The sequence below is a fragment of the Triticum dicoccoides genome, chromosome 3A (assembly GCF_002162155.2).
Source record: "Triticum dicoccoides isolate Atlit2015 ecotype Zavitan chromosome 3A, WEW_v2.0, whole genome shotgun sequence".
NCBI classification, from domain to species: domain Eukaryota; kingdom Viridiplantae; phylum Streptophyta; class Magnoliopsida; order Poales; family Poaceae; genus Triticum; species Triticum dicoccoides.
In genome coordinates this window covers 105,373,766-105,390,254 of record NC_041384.1, presented here as the reverse complement: position 1 = coordinate 105,390,254, position 16,489 = coordinate 105,373,766, and the positions used below count along the sequence as shown (strand labels likewise).

The 16,489-nt window shown below is 51.1% G+C and overlaps 1 protein-coding gene across 1 annotated transcript; it reads right to left on the bottom strand.

The window, feature by feature from the left end:
* Positions 1-9,841: 9,841 nt before the first annotated feature.
* LOC119267409 (probable carboxylesterase 15) lies at positions 9,842-11,091 on the bottom strand. Its single transcript, XM_037548794.1, has one exon. It carries the CDS (start codon positions 11,047-11,049, stop codon positions 10,066-10,068), a length of 984 nt encoding a protein of 327 aa, XP_037404691.1. The 5' UTR covers positions 11,050-11,091; the 3' UTR covers positions 9,842-10,065.
* Positions 11,092-16,489: the final 5,398 nt, after the last annotated feature.

Here is a 16,489-nt window from a genome sequence, read left to right as displayed (position 1 = left end):
TGGATACTCGCCCGTTGTATGGACGCGTGCACGGTGTCGGAGACGGCGCCACGTGGAAGAAGTACTACCGTGAGACCACAGAGGAGAGAAAGGAAATACGAAGGTTAACTGAAGAAAACATCGACAAGAAGGTTGAGATTGCAGTTGAGAAGAAATCATCTCAGATAGTCGCAAACAGCGGTAGCTGCCGCAAAACAGGTGGTTGCAGATTTGTCTACTTCCTTGGTGACGGGCGTTTTCACTTGGACAAGGCAACATCCAGAAAAAAATGCAAAGGACTTTCCCCTTGCTGACTTCTTGGGGAGCAGCTCGACTAGCGTTGCACCAGCACCTGCTCCTGCACCAGCTCCTGCACCGGCTCCTGCACCGGCTCCCACACCGGACGTGCTCGGTGGTGCTTCATCTTTGGCTGAGCTCGACGCTCTCACGGTATCTGTCACACCGGCCCCCTTCAATATAAATGTATAATCTCCTGTTTTCATTGCCTTTCGGATGTCTCATGTCGCAGACTTTTCTTTGCAGGGCGACGAAACCTCGTGCACCATATTGTACACCATCAGCGACCAAAAGGTGGACAACAGGAAGGCGACGATAATGAGGCCGAAGGAACCATTGTTCCACAGCCGGCCGATCCCCCCGAACGTCTTCAAGGTTTCCGTGGCCAATGTCAAACCGGGCCACGAGAATTTGCCTCCTCCAGTACTAGCGGGGGATGACGACGAGACACCGCGGCGGCTTGGTGATTGCTGCAATGGGTGGGTCCTGTTGTGGCCAAAGAGTCTGCTTCGTCTGGAGGGGGCCGGGAGCACACCCACGAGCACGCAGCCTCAGCAAGGTATGAACATCAACACCCCACCTACCCAATTAGTGTCGGGTGTCGGGTTGGGTGATAGCGGACGGGGTAAGGAGGAGGCTCCATTAGTCGCTGATGATGTCGCCATGGATGAAGATGAGGACGATGATGGTGCTGAACAGTATGTCTATACTGGCGCCTCCTCAGGGTTTGAACGTCATGAGTCGGTGCCTGAATTGCCATCTCAACGTATTATGGACGACCTTCCGGTAGTGAAGAAGTCTAGGAAGAGAGCGAGGAAAGGCAAAAAAGCTAATTCTATGATCCAGCCGCCTCAGCAGCCTCGGCTTCAGGACCGTATAAATATTCCTGATGCGGATAAATGGCATATCCTTGGTCAACCAATCCTACCTGCAACAGCGCTACGGGCCAGATTCGGCGATCTAAGGAGACTTCATGACGATGTGTTGCGGGTAGAGAAATGCCTCATCGCCTCGAAAAATCCAGGATACCCACTCTACGTGGTTAACGTTCCGCGGCAAATGTCGTACGTCGACAGCTTCCCCGCGGATAAGTTCTTCCTCCGATTCGATTACATATTCGACATGTTTCACGTGAAGAAGCTGGATTTTACGTTTGTCCGCCTTTATGCCTTGCACATGAACTACATCATCGGGGTTGAGCAGATATCTCATATATGTGTCGCTGACCCGTACTACATGCACGAGGACTTCTTGGGAGTCTGCGCAAAGCACCGTGAATACGCGAGGGATTACATCGTCAGTTTCATGCTCGCCAATAAGGATAAGGAGGCGATTCTCGTGCCTTATCATCCTGTGTAAGTCATCCGCGCTGCTATCCTTCCTTCGATTTCAATCATTCATTTGTACGATGGAGGCTAATTAATTTGAGGTGTACTTATTTTGCGCAGCGGCGGGCGCGCCGTCCTCATCATCCTCTGCCCCCGATTCTCCCACGCTCTTTACTTGGACTCATCGAAGAACATTCACAAAAAGGATTACACCCACATCAAGGATGTTCTCGACAGTGCTATGTTTTACTACCAAGCAGGGGGTGGAGAGGTCAGGGACAAGAAGAGAAGGGGCGGCAGGGTCGCCTTCGGCCATAAGACCGGCTTCTGCTGCATCCAGCAACCGAACGATTCTCTTAATGATGGATTCTATGTCCTACACCATATGCTGGAGTACAGACGGGATCACTAGAACCTTTGCATGTCACCTAAATCCGGCGATTCCTATATTCTACAATGGGCAAAGGACATAGGAGATATCGAGGATCATCGACTTCGAGCTGAGTTCTATAACATCCAACGCGAACTTGCCCAAATCATCATGAAGGAGGTCGTCGGAAAAACAGGGATGTTCTACGGAGAAGGACAAATGTCGCGGGAAGACGTCCGAACATGGATAGCCTCTCAGCGTCTCGACATGAAGCCTTTCACTAAGCTCGAGGACTATCTCCCTGACTTGGATGGATGGAACGACATGTTGGAGTGATTGTCGATATATGACAATGTGTCCGTTTAGTCCATACTTTCTGTATGACAAAACTTTGAGTTATGAACGGTGAAATTTTATTTGTGATGTAATTAAACCGTCCTCCTCCTCGAGTAGCGAAAATCACTCTAGTTAGGGCATTTTGGGGTACGATGAACTTTGTTATTTATGCTTATGGTATGTTGTTTCTATTTTTGCCAAGTCTATCTCTTTCTGTTGCTCAACTATATATGTTGCATATCATCGACTCATGTGACGATGCAGGTGCATAGATCATAGATGGCGAAGAAGTGCTACGCCAGGAGTATATATACGACAAGTGGCCGGAGTGTCAGGCCCCAGTGTGCCGGTTTCCGGTTTCCGAGCGACATGCAGTAGTTAGTTTAGGTTCACGCTAATGCGAGAGAGGGATACGAACTCATGTACTCAAAGTGATAGCTCTTCTCGCGTATATCATTGTTTAGATGGATGACGATGTATTTGCAAGTAATCGAGACTTGTATCGCTATTTTCGAGATGATGACGAGAGACCACTTTGTGTTGGATGATGATTATGATGATGACATGATTTAATGAGACTAATTGTATGTATATACTATGATTACGTTTTGTATGTGTATGATATGCTAAAGATTATTGTATAAAGCCTATTCAAATACAAAACAAATACAAAACAAGTATGCAGGGAAAAACTAATAAAACTAGTAGTAGCGAGGGGGGAAATTTAGCAGTAGCGCCGCCTTACCAGTGGCGCTTCCCAGTAAACAGCGCTGCAGATAATATCAGCAGCGCCCTTTTCTAAAGAGAGCTACAACTATTTATGTATAGCAGTAGCGTGGGACAACATGCGCTACTGCTATACGTTAGCTGTAGCACCTTATTAGTAGCGCCGGTCCCCGCGCTACTAATAGGCCCAAAACCCGCGTTGCTGCTAGGCTTTTCCCTAGTAGTGTGGGTGTGGTCTCTTGATCCCTCAACTTCCACTTGTCAAAGGTTTAAAGAATTGCCCAAGCATACTTAAATGTGAATGGCTTGCCCTTGGAAGCGGCCATCTCCTTGTACCTCATGCCGGCAATTGTCTCCTATCAACCACACATAATCACATACACTAGTAGAAAAAGGGTCAAATGTGAAGCACATTAGTGCCGGTTTGTATTTGAGCCGGCACTAATGTATACATTAGTGCTGGTTCCAACAGCTAGCCGGGCCGCTTTCATTAGTACCGGTTCGTGGCGAACCTTTAGCACCGGTTTGTGCCACGAACCGGTACTAATGAGAGTGGTGGCAGGATGTTGTCAGACTGGGCCCCCTCCAGCCCCTTTAGTACCGGTTCTTGGCACGAACCGGTACTAAAGGTCGTCCTACATAAACCCTTCGTCCACCCGAGCTCGCTCTGTTCTTCCCCTTTCCCCTCTCCTCTCTGTTCTTCCCCTCTTCCTCTCGAGCTCATCACACATTTTGCCCAAAATTTGTCAAGATTTGAAGGCCCCCATCCATTCAAATGATCACAAAGGTTAGCAACTTTGTCCTTTCATCTCTCATTGCTAGATTAGCTCTTGCAATGCTTTATATAGTGATTAATTTGTGAGTTTAGTAATTTGGGAGGATATATATATATATATATATATATATATATATATATGCTAGTATTTGATTTATATGCAATTTGAGGTCAAAAATAACACTTAGTTTGCATATGTAGGTGTGGTTTACTTAGTGCCTTCTAAATCTCCGTCGTAACCACCGTCGATCGCCCGCACCGTCCCGTCACCGGCACCACCTTGTGGTGAGCCTCTTGTTCATGAAATTTTATATAAAAATTGATGTTTGTGTGATTTGGATATATAGTTACTCGTATAATTATCTTACCCGTACGTTGTTTGTTATACATAGTGCCATGGTTTTGATATCCGTCCCCGTCGGCCCTCGTCCTTGTTATGATTCGGATGTGGTATATATATTCTCTTTTAAAACTAGTTGCATTTCGTGTTTATGACAAATTATGCCCATCAAGTTGACATAGAAATTTTTTCTAGGAGGTATGTGAACCGGAAATTCCATCCGACCCTATTGTCGAGAGGTTAAATTTAGTTGAAAGAGAAAACGAGTACTTGAAAGAAAAATTGAAAAGAATTGAGGGGGAGAAGATGGAATTGGAGTTGCATATTGCCGATGTCGTCGATGATCACAAGATCAAGATGGAGAAAATGCGCTTGAAGATTAGAAAGATTAGAAAATATGCATCTATAGTGAGGCTTGGTATCATTATGTTGTTGGATCCATTGTTACCTTAGTTGCGATCTTGATCGTATTTATTGTTGCATTTAAATGCTTTAGCTAGAGAGTTATTTGTTTGTTGCATTTAAGTGTTGTATGAACTTTATGTATGAACTTGTATTAATTTGGTCTATTTGGTGTTGTGTAATGAAGATGAGCCGACAATGGATGTACGATGACCGATGCTCTCCCCAGTTCGTTGAGGGCGTGCATACTTTTCTGCTTGCGGCTGAGGCAAACAAGCGGGCGGATGGTTTTATGCCTTGTCCATGTGCTCGCTGTAAGAATGGTCACAATTACTCTACGTCAAGAACCATTCACGTCCACCTGTTTAAGTCCGGTTTCATGCCCCACTATAATGTTTGGACCAAGCACGGAGAAAGAGGGGTTATGATGGAATACAATGAAGAAGAAGAGGACGACGACAGCTATCCTGGCCATGGGTTCCCTGAATACGATGATACAACAATGGGGGAAGAAGCTGAGCCGGTAATGCGGGAAGAAGCTGAGCCAGCAATGCGGGAAGAAGCTGAAGAAGAGGCATCAGATGAGCCCGTTGATGATCTAGGTCGGGCCATTGCCGATGCAAAGAGAAACTGCGCAAGTGATTTGGAGAAGAAGAAGTTGCAGCGCATGTTAGAGGATCACAAAAAATTGTTGTACCCGAATTGCGTAGGTGGCAAGAAAAAGCTGGGCACAACACTGGAATTGCTGCAATGGAAGTCAGAGAATGGTGTATCTGACAAGGGATTTGGAAAGTTGCTGGTAATGATAAAGGATATGCTTCCAAAGGACAACGAATTGCCCGAGAGTACGTACGAAGCAAAGAAGGCTGTCTGCCCTCTAGGGTTAGAGGTGCAGAAGATACATGCATGCCCTAATGATTGCATCCTCTATCGCGGTGAGTATGAGGATTTGAACGCTTGCCCGGTATGTGGTGCATTGCGCTATAAGATCAGCCGCGATGACCCTGGTGATGTCGAGGGCGAGCGCCCCAGGAAGAAGATTCCTGCCAAGGTGATGTGGTATGCTCCTATAATACCACGGTTGAAACGTTTGTTCCAAAACAAAGAGCATGCCAAGGCGATGCGATGGCACAGAGAAGACCGTAAGAAAGACGGAAAGTTGAGAGTACCCACTGACGGGCCGCAGTGGAGAAAAATCGAAAGAAAGTACGGGAAGGAGTTTGCAGATGACGCAAGGAGCGTATGGTTTGGTCTAAGCGCAGATGGCATTAATCCTTTTGGGGAGCAGAGCAGCAACCATAGCACCTGGCCTGTGACTCTATGTTTGTATAACCTTCCTCTTTGGTTGTGCATGAAGCGGAAGTTCATTATGATGCCAGTGCTCATCCAAGGCCCTAAGCAACCCGGCAACGACATTGATGTGTACCTAAGGCCATTAGTTGAAGAACTCTTACAACTGTGGAATGGAACAGGTGTACGTGCGTGGGATGAGCACATGGGGGAAGAATTTGACCTAAAGGCGTTGCTGTTCGTGACCATCAATGATTGGCCTGCTCTCAGTAACCTTTCAGGACAGACAAACAAGGGATACCGCGCATGCACGCACTGTTTAGACGACACCGACAGTATATATTTGGCTAATTGTAAGAAGAATGTGTACCTGGGACATCGTTGATTTCTTCCGAGCAAGCATCCCGTAAGAAAGAAAGGCAAGCATTTCAAAGGTGAGGCGGATCACCGGACGAAGCCTCGCCACCGTATTGGTGCTGATGTACATGATATGGTCAAGGATTTGAAGGTGGTCTTTGGAAAGGGTCCTGGTGGACAACCTGTTCCGAATGACGCTGATATGGTCCACGGTTCCACTAGGTGGTGCATCCCTCACTTGGTCCATGGCCGCACTCCAATGAGCACAAGCGGGCTTCATCAACTCCCACCGGCCTTGAAGCGACCGGTAAGTGCGAGAGATGAACCCACTATTCTTCGGCTTGATCCTTTGCCAATAGCGTTTACCGGTTTGATCGGTGCCGGTGCTTGCATCCATCCCCACAGCTGCCCAAGCACGAACCAAGAGGATATCTTCCGCCTCGGTGTAGTTTGTCGACCGCGCGTGTGGGCGGGAAGCAGCGGTGAATGCCTCCTCCCCTATCTCGGCCACCTCCTCCTCGTCATCCCCTTCATCCTCATCATCTTCCTCCAAGTTGTCACCAACCCTAAAGGGGTCTAGAGGAGGAGCTCTGAGGTCCACCTCCGTGTTTTGGAGGAGGTCCAAGAACGAGGATGGGGTTGCCATTTTCTCGAACACCTCATGCGCGGCGGGAGGAGGTTCGGTGACGGCGGCGGGTGGGGCCGCGGGCTTCTTCCGCACCGTGGGCTTCTTCCGCGGCTTGTTCACGGCCGGGGATGAACCGGTGACCTTGGAGGCCGCCCCTCGCGGCCCATGAGAGGCCGCCTTCGGCCGACTCTTCTTGGGGGAGGGCGCGGTGGCGGGGGCGGGCGCGGGGGAGGCGGGAGGAGGCGGGGCGAGGCCCGCCCGCCGCCGCTTGGCCCCGACGTGGGTCGCCGCCACCATGTCGGCCACGGTCGGGGCAGGGGCGGGGGCGAGGCCCAAGTCGGGCGGGGCGGGCACGACGGCGGGCGGGGGCGGAGGCCTCCATGGCCAGCACGGGGCGAGGTGGCGGGAGGAGCCGGGGAGGCGGGATGAAACTTCCCTCCCGCGCGAGAGGAAAGAGGAGTGTGGGTTGGGGGGAGTTTTTCCTCTCAACCCTCACTTCTACAGGTTAGGAAACAGTTTGAGGATTGGACCTCTAATTTTTTTTACGGGTTTAAGGGTTTAGAGGTTCTAGTCTACGGGTTTTTTCCGACGAAAACTATAAAAAAACAGTTATTTTTAGAGGTTTGAGGGTTTGAGGGCTCTACTAGACTTGCTCTTATGATAGTTAGCGAACGGGATCCCTTGAACGGTGCCGGCGCGTTCAGCTGCGGTTTGGGCTCTCGAACCAGGACTGGAAGTCTCATCCGGCTGTGAGACGATCTGCTGCAGAGAGGACCTAATGCAAAACCTGCCTGGAGTAAGGCTGGGCTTGGAATAGATGTGATTGAATACAGGTGTAATTAATTTACGGGTGCAACTTAGTGGCCAAGAGCTATTTTCGGCTGGATAAAGAGACAGACGGGGGGAGGTCTGTAAGAGCATCTCCAGCCGTTGGCCCCCCAGGGGGCGCCTAAAATCGCCCCCTCGGGGTGAGCCGACGCAAAAACTCGGCCTGGGGCCGAGTTGGTCCCCAGCCACCGGTCCCAGGGTCGTCCCCAGGTGTGTTTAAAAAAATTTAAATATATAGCAAAGTTCAAAGTTCGGCGAAGTTCGGCATATATTACATTTAAAAAGCGGGTTTTTATTACATATATAATTGAAAAAAGAACTGGCTAAAAGCGGAGTAGTTGTCGTCGTTGCCGCCGCCGCCGTCGTCGTCTGGCTTTTCCTACTTGACGCGGCCGTCCCTGGTGGACCCCTGACCGGTGTCGCCTATGCGGGCTGGTGGCGGCGGCGCGGCGGCGGCGGCGCTGTCCTCGATGACGACGATTCCTCCCTCGTCGCGGCCCCGGGGGCGTTGCGCGAATCACCGCAGGGTGGCGCACTGGCGTTTCCTCACCATCTTTAGGGAGTCCGCGCGCGCCCATTCTAGGGCCGCGTCGTCGTCGAGCTCGATGTCGGCGCCGTGCTCCGTCTTCACCGCGGGGAGGCCCGGCTCTGTCTTCACCGGCGCCAGGTCCGGCTCCGTCTTGGGCTTGACGAAGCGCGGAGGAGCCGACGAGGGGGCGCGCCGGCCGCCCTCATTGATGACGATGTCGGCGCTGCGAGTGCGCCGGCCGAGCGGCGTCTCCGCCGCGGGCTCGGCCTTGACGCCGAGCAGCGCCGGAGCGAGCGGGAGGGGGAGGAAGAAGAGGAGGCGCCAAACCTCCTAGGCAACCATTGCCCATCGCGTCGGCGATGAGCCATGGCCGTGGCGGCCGCCCGCGCCGGGGGGTATGCCAACGGCGGGTTGTTGCCGCCCTCGGGGTATGTCAGAACGCCCTCGAGGGTGCAGCCAGGGACACCCCACCACATGTGGCGTCCCTCGTTGTTCTTCAGTCCGCCCACCACCGGTGCGCCGTTGGTGGACGCAATTCTCTGCTGCTGCCGGCGCTGGAAGTACGCCGTCCATGCCGCTATGTTGTCGGCGGCGTACTCGGGAGGGCGAGCTGGGCGTCGGTGAGGGAGGCGCGCACGAGTCGACCTCGTCGGCGAAGTAGTCCGGTTTCGCCACGGCGTCGGGCAACGGGGGAATGGGCACTCCCCCGTTGCTGAGTCTCCACCCCGTTGGCCCCCCGCGCATGTCCGGCGGCGTCGGGATGTTTGCCTGGAACAGGAGCCAAGACTCCTGTTCGCGGAGCGATCGGCGGCGGAAGCTGTTGGCCGCGGCCTCATCGCTGGGGAATCGCTCGGCCATCGGGAGAGGGAGGGAGGGAGAGAAAGGGCTCGGCGGCGGTGCTCGGGAGAGGGAGGGCTCGGCGGCGGCGCTCGGAAGAAGTAGAGGGCGGGCTAGGGCTGGTGTGGCTGGTGTAGCCAGAGGCGAGGAAGGCCACCAGCTTATATAGCGGCGCCGCCCTGTGTGTACGCGTGCGAGGGAGGGGAGGCGTCGGCGCGCTGCCCCGTGAACGCGCCGCCCGTGAGGAATCACTGGTAAGGCTGACCGGCGGCAGCCTTGCCATTGATTCTCCGCGGGAAACCGAGGTGTTGGGAAAGAAGATGCGCGGTGTCGCTGACGCGGCGGGCCCGCGGCTCTTTTGCGTCAAAACCGCTCGCCCCGACGCCCCAGCGCGCCGGGTTCGGCCTGGGTCCGCCGGCTCTAAATTCGGCCCAGGCCGGCGAAAATCGGGCTCCTAAGAACACGACTGGATTGATTTTTCAGCGCCATGAAAAAAACGCTTAGGGAGGCCTTTCTGAGACGCGGCTGAAGATGCTCTAAGTTTTATGCAGGGGTACAGGGCTACAGGCCATGCCGCTCTTGCCTGTATGCGGTTGTCACAGCTATCTGGTTGGACTCGCACCAGGCCCCAACCGACGTTCGTTTAGCGAACGGTCAGTTCAGAATTTTGAATTTGGAATCTTGCATTTAAGGCGTTATTATTGCCTGGCATGTACACGTGCCATACGCCATTCGCGTACATCCAGATAGAAACAATTTGTTTGAGTGAGGACCATTTTTTTGAGTCGAGGGAGCATTTTGTTAGAAACAATTGAGTCGAGATTTGAACGTAACTTCAACCATTGCACAACAACACATCCAATCAGAAATGGACTAGATTTATTTCTAGGCTCGATCCAAAGGCAAGCCAACACACAACACTCAACATACAGACACAGTCTCTGACCTCTACCCAGAAGTTCATAACATCGAAACAGCAGCTATCACAGCATCAGGAACAGCAGCGTCATGAGATCACCATCCGTTCACCAGCACATCATCGCTCAGCGGGCGGGGTACACGAACCGCCTGAGGACTCGCATCAACTCGTCGGCCGCCTCGCCGAACGGCTGAAGGACGGAGAAGCCATGCTGCTGCCTCTCGAACTCGACAAGCTCCACGTCCTTCCCCATGTCCTTGAGCCTCGCCGCGTAACCCAGCGAGCGATCACGGAGCACGTCGCCCAACGGCGCCACGACGAGAGCCGGCGGGAGCTCCACCGGCGCGAGGTTGGGGCTCTCCGGCCCGAACGGATTCGCCACCGGGTGGTCCCTGCTCGCCCCAACCGGAAGCGACATGTGCCAGAGCTGGTCGGACAGCTCCAGCGGCAGGAACACGTCCGCCGGCGGGTCTGTCTCCGCAGCCGTGCGCTCGGCGCCGGTGAAGAAGGCAGAGAGGAGTACGTACCCGACGACGCGCACGGGGCTGACCGCGAGGCGCGCCGAGCCGACCTGGACGATGAGGTGGTGGGACAAGTTGGCGCCCGCGGAGACGCCGGAGAGGAACGTCCGGGCGAAGCAGGCCGACTCCGCGAGCCACGGGTCGGCGCCGGCGCCGAGCTCGGCCTGGCCGCGCAGCCAGGAGAGGAAAGCCGCGCCGTCGTCGATGGCGGCGGGGAGGCGGTGCTCGGGGGCGCGGCGGTACTGCACGGACAGCACGACGGCCGGGAGCTCGGCGGCGGCGCGGAGGCAGAACGCGTGGAAGGTCGGCTGGGCGAAGGAGCCGAGGCAGTAGCCGCCGCCGTGGAAGTACACCAGCACCGGGAGCTTGTCGCCGCCGGCCACCACCGAAGTCGGCCTGTAGACGCGGACGCGGAGGCCGTGCGCCGCGTGGTACACCACGTCCTTCCATTCCACGCCGGGGACGTCCGGGAAGGGCTCCTTTGGGCCGAGGACGGACTCGTCGCCGCGGACGACGGAGCCGTCACTCAGGATCTGGACGAGGCCGAGGAGATCCTCCACGACGTGCGGTGCCGTGTCGCCGGCCATGGTGCGGTACGAATACGATGGATGGTTGGCTTGAGCTTTGAGGACACGGTGATTGGTGAGAGTTATAGTGGAGCCATCCAAGTCGGTTAGAGAAAGATCCAAAGCGAGGTTACGTCAGGTCAAATGTCACCCTCGATAATTTGAATCTCACTTTGAATCTCGGTGTGGCGCGGGATTCAAAGCGCGTCGGATAGAATACTACTGAGTCCTGTTCAATGCCGTGGGAAGAAAGGTAGACTAGCTCCGGCGGAAAAAAATAGCCTGCTGCTAGGGATCATCCGGATGATTTCTTAGGCTAACTATACTGGAGAGTAACTTAGACTAGTGACATGTACTTTCTCCGTTCGTGAATAAGTGCACGTCTACCTTTTGTACTAAGTCAAAGCTTTTAAATTTTGATCAATTTTATAGAAAAGAGTAGAGACATATATGATATCTAATTGGTATATTATGAAAGTACATTTCAAAACGGATCCAGTGATAGTACTAATTTAGTGCCATAAATGCTGCTATTTTTTCCTATAAAGTTCGTCAAAACTGTAAAACTTTGACTTAGGATAAAAGCTAAAATTACACTTATTCACGGACGGAGGGATTATATCATAGATTAATATCATAGGCGGTCTATGTTACTACCTCTATAGTTACTACTTTAATATCATAGATTAATATCATATGTGGTCTCATTTATTGCCATGCATGACACATAGTAGCACCATATTTATTATGTTATGGTATTTACCTACTCTCTCCTTCCATCTATATAGGGCCTAATGCGTTTTTTAAGACCGCATTTGACTATTGACAAGATTAATAGTACATGACATGCACTATGTGAAAATTATATCGTTGAAAGCTCCTTTCACACACGAATTTAACGGTGTGCTTTGTGTAAGTTGCATGTCATATATTATTGCTCTAATATTTGGTCAAAGTTAGCCTCAAGAAACACATTAGGCCCTATATAGATGGAAGGAGGGAGTATGTTACTATAAACATCTCTCTCTTCTTTAATTGCCTGCCACATAAGCATGTTTGCGAGTCCCAAGTACATGATACTACTTATGTTACCCCCATTATGGCCAACCTTAGACCCTTCTGAGTGCTCCATCATGGACATGTGCTAAGCATGGCACATAAGCGGAAAAATGACATGGCACAATATTTAAGGAGGGGGGAGAGTAGTTTGATGACCCAGGAAGAACCAATGACAAGCGCGAGAACCTAGGCAAACTACTTAAATGAAACAATTTGACCAATACATGAAAGACTTTAGGTGCTAACTCATTAAATAAAGTGTGCTTAGCAACAACAAGGTAAGCACCTATGCATTGGGGTGTTGAGTTGCTAAGGTATTTAATGCACTTAGCACCTCATCTAAGCACCTTTGCATTGAAAGAGGTCTTAGACTAGTCACAGTGGAGAGTAACTTAGAGTAGTAACATGCATATGTTACTAGTCTATGTTACTACCTTCACGGTGGGTAGTAACATATGTGTTGTGTCACGCATCACTTCATTTATTAGGTTGTAGACTCATCTTTTCTTGATATGTGTGATGTTATTGTAACCACTCCCTCCGTCTAGGTGAGTAAATCATCTTAGGTTGTGCACCGCGACCAAGACGAAGGGGAAAATGAGAGAACTTAATGTACTTTTGCTAATTAATAGCATTGCATGCAATAACCTAACTACTGCATGTCATGTTTGGTAGTCTCAACTCATTTAAAGCATGCACGACCCACATCTCTTATTGGTTGATATGTCATGAAACAAGAAACGAGGAGTGAGTTAATGTACCATGCCTAAGTGTTTTGGAATTATATGGTTTTCGTAAGGTGACTTACACACCTAGACGGAAGGAGTAGCTATGTTACCACATGTCTCTCTTTCTTCATTAATTACATGCCACATCATCTATTTTGTCTAGATAAGTGTGATGTTACCATCTATGTTACTCCCACTATGGGTAGTCTTAGAGAAATCACCCCCTAGCTAGTCGTCCGATCTGACACTGGATGACGTCGATCGCAGCAGCACAACCTGAGTCTTCCTCCAATCCTCCTCTGATTCCATCCACGCGCATCAGAAAATTACATCGCGCCTCCTCTGAAAATGATGCAGAGAAACACAGCACCCCCACCCCCACTCATGGCACCCTGCGCCAGCGACCTCGCGACACCGGAGCCGCCGGCGACCGCTGCACCGCACCTCCAAAGAGCCCTTGACGACGGCTGCATCGCAGCTCGAAAGAGCCGCCGGCAAACTGCTACATGGCGGCACTGGGTGCTGCTCCATTGCAACACTGAGCGCGGAAAAAACCTTCGTTGCAACACCGACGACGCTCCAGCAAAGCTTCATTGTAGCTCCGGCAAAGCTTCATGGACGCCCCGACGAAGCTTCATTGCAGCATTGCCTGATGCAACGCAACTCTGTTGACGGCCATGGCAGCAAATCGCAGCTCTCTCCTGCTACAACTCAGTCTCGTCGTCACCGTGTAGCAGCATCGCCTGCTGCAGCGCTGCTCTGCCGCCGACCACGGCAGCGGCTCGTAACTCCTCCTGCTCCAAAGCAGCTCCGTCGTTGGCATGGCAGCAGCCTCGTCGCGCATCGCCTGCTGCATGATGACCCACAAGTATAGGGGATCTATCGTAGCCCTTTCGATAAGTAAGAGTGTCGAACCCAACAAGGAGCAGAAGGAAATGATAAGCGGTTTCCAGCAAGGTATTCTCTGCAAGTACTGAAATAAGTGGTAACATATAGTTTTGTGATAAGATAATTTGTAACGAGCAACAAGTAACAAAAGTAAATAAGGTGCAGCAAGGTGGCCCAATCCTTTCTGTAGCAAAGGACAAGCCTGGACAAACTCTTATATGATGTAAAGCGCTCCCGAGGACACATGAGAATATCGTCAAGCAAGTTTTCATCACGTTCATATGATTCGCGTTCGGTACTTTGACAATTTGGTATGTGTGTGGACCGGTGCTTGAGTACTGCCCTTACTTGGACAAGCATCCCACTTATCACTACTAGAAAAAGGGCTATAGATGGGATTAACACTAATGGCGCACCAGACAAGCCGTGAGCCATTAGTATATACTAATGGCGCACCACCTTCTGATACGCCATTAGAGCTTAAACTACTAATGGCGCACCTGGCCCAGGGTGCGCCATTAGTATCAAAAAAAAATTTAACTAGTGCGCCTGTCCAAACACACTAATGGCGCATCCAGACACAGTGCGCCATTACTAGTTGTAACTAGTAATGGCGCACCTGTCGGAAAGTGCGCCACTAATGTTGTTTTTTTATTATATTTTTTATTCCTTTTTTTGCAAAACTACTAATGGCGCACTGTTCGACCGTGCGCCATTACTAGTTTAAACTAGTAATGACGCACTGTGGAACAGTGCGCCATTAGTATGTTTTTTTGCAAAACTACTAATGGCGCACCACCAGAAGGTGCGCCATTAGTAACCTGGATTACTAATGGCGCATTTAGAGTTGGTGCGCCATTAGTAAGTGGGCAGCAATAAGATATTTTGGACAGCCTCTCCTACGTACACTCACATTCTCCCCACTTCATTCTCTCCACCTCCTCCTTGTCTCGGGTGCCTCCTCTTTTTCACCTCATTTTCACCATAGATTCATTCAATTTAAGTGGTTAAATTACCTTGTTTTGATAGGTAAGTAAGGGGGGAAGCTATATTTATGTTGTTCTCCCTACAACAATGTGCACATGCACTTTTTATGGCCTAGCTAGATCTATGTATGTTCGTGGTGTTGTATATGTTTGTGGTGTTGCATATGTGTTTGTGTTTGGAGGTGTACCGGTATTTGAAATGCGATAGTTGCCAATATTTTGCCGGAATGTTGATTCATTTCCGTTTCGGCGAGAATTTTGGCATTAAGCATTCTTTTTGGTCCTATTTTTAGGGAAAGTCATGCCAAATTTTTTTCTTGGTTCTAAAATATCGTTTTGCTCTACCCCGCAGGCGACCATGGTCCGCACGATGACCGAAGGCATCGTGAATAGGTTTTTGAGGTCCGCGAAGGCCGAGATGCTTCAAAAGAACGAGATGGAGATAAGATGTCCGTGTCGAAGATGCAAGCTGAAGAGCCTTATTGCGGACCCGGAATCCGGGCAGGTGCGGGACCACCTGCTCTTGCGTGGTTTCATGGATGGCTATCGGTGGCAAGGTGATGAAGATGACTACGAAGTCGTCCATGGGGGCCGGGCAAGAAATGAGGAAGGGCAGCAAGACAACCACCGCGGCTCGGGCGGGCGAGAAGACGAAGAATCCCCAGGAGATGATCACGACGGTGATGCTGTACACAGTCATCATGTAGAAGATGCAGGACATGATGATGAGGAAGATGCCGGAGCAGACGACGGGCATGATCATGAAGATGATGATGCCGGCGGAGCAGACGATGCTGGACCATCGATGGGCTGGGTGCAGGACCCTCATATTCAAGAGTCGCTTCTCAAGCAGACGGATAACGCAAGAGCTGCCGCCCGAGAGAAAGCCAAGATGGATCAACTTGAGTTAGACGCGGTTACTCCATTGTATGAAGGATGCAGGCCCGAGGATACCCGCCTGAACGTAACGCTCATGGCTCTGGAGATGAAGGTAAAACACAAAATGACCGACGCATGCTTCGACGAGAACATGTCATTCTGGCACGAACGTCTTCCCAAGGGGAACAAGTGCCCGACCAGTTTGGAGGAGGCGAAGAAAATCGTGTGTTCTCTGGATTTACCGCACGTGAAATACCATGTGTGCATGAACAATTGCATCATTTATCGGGACGAGCACGCGGAGTCTACCATATGTCCGGTGTGCAGCGTCACTCGATACAAGAAGAGGAAGAAAGCTCCTCGAAAAGTGGTGTGGTACTTTCCGATCACTCCTCGTCTGCAGCGGTATTTTGTGGACCCTAAGGTAGCAAAGCTCCTGCGTTGGCACGCGGATAGGGAGGAGAAGAAGCGAGAAGATGACGCAAATGATCCGGAGATAGATAAAAAAGACAAGATGCTGAGTCACCCTAAGGATGCGAGCCAGTGGCAAGCGTTGAACTTCGAAGACCTAGAATTTGGGAACGATCCAAGGAACATCGTGCTGGGCGCGAGCACCGATGGAGTCAATCCGTTTGGCAGCCAGAGAAGCACACATAGCACCTGGCCTGTGTTTGTGTGGATGTACAACCTTCCCCCCTGGTTGTGCATGAAGAGGAAGTACATTCACATGAGTATGCTAATTGAAGGACCGAAACAACCAGAGAACGACATCAATCTATATCTGGGGCTGCTGAAAGAGGAGCTTGACACGCTGTGGAAAACGCCAGCCAATACGTGGGACGCCGCAGAGAAAGAATATTTCCCTATGAGAGCCGCGCTGCTCACGACGGTGCATGACTATCTCGGTTACGGATATGTCGC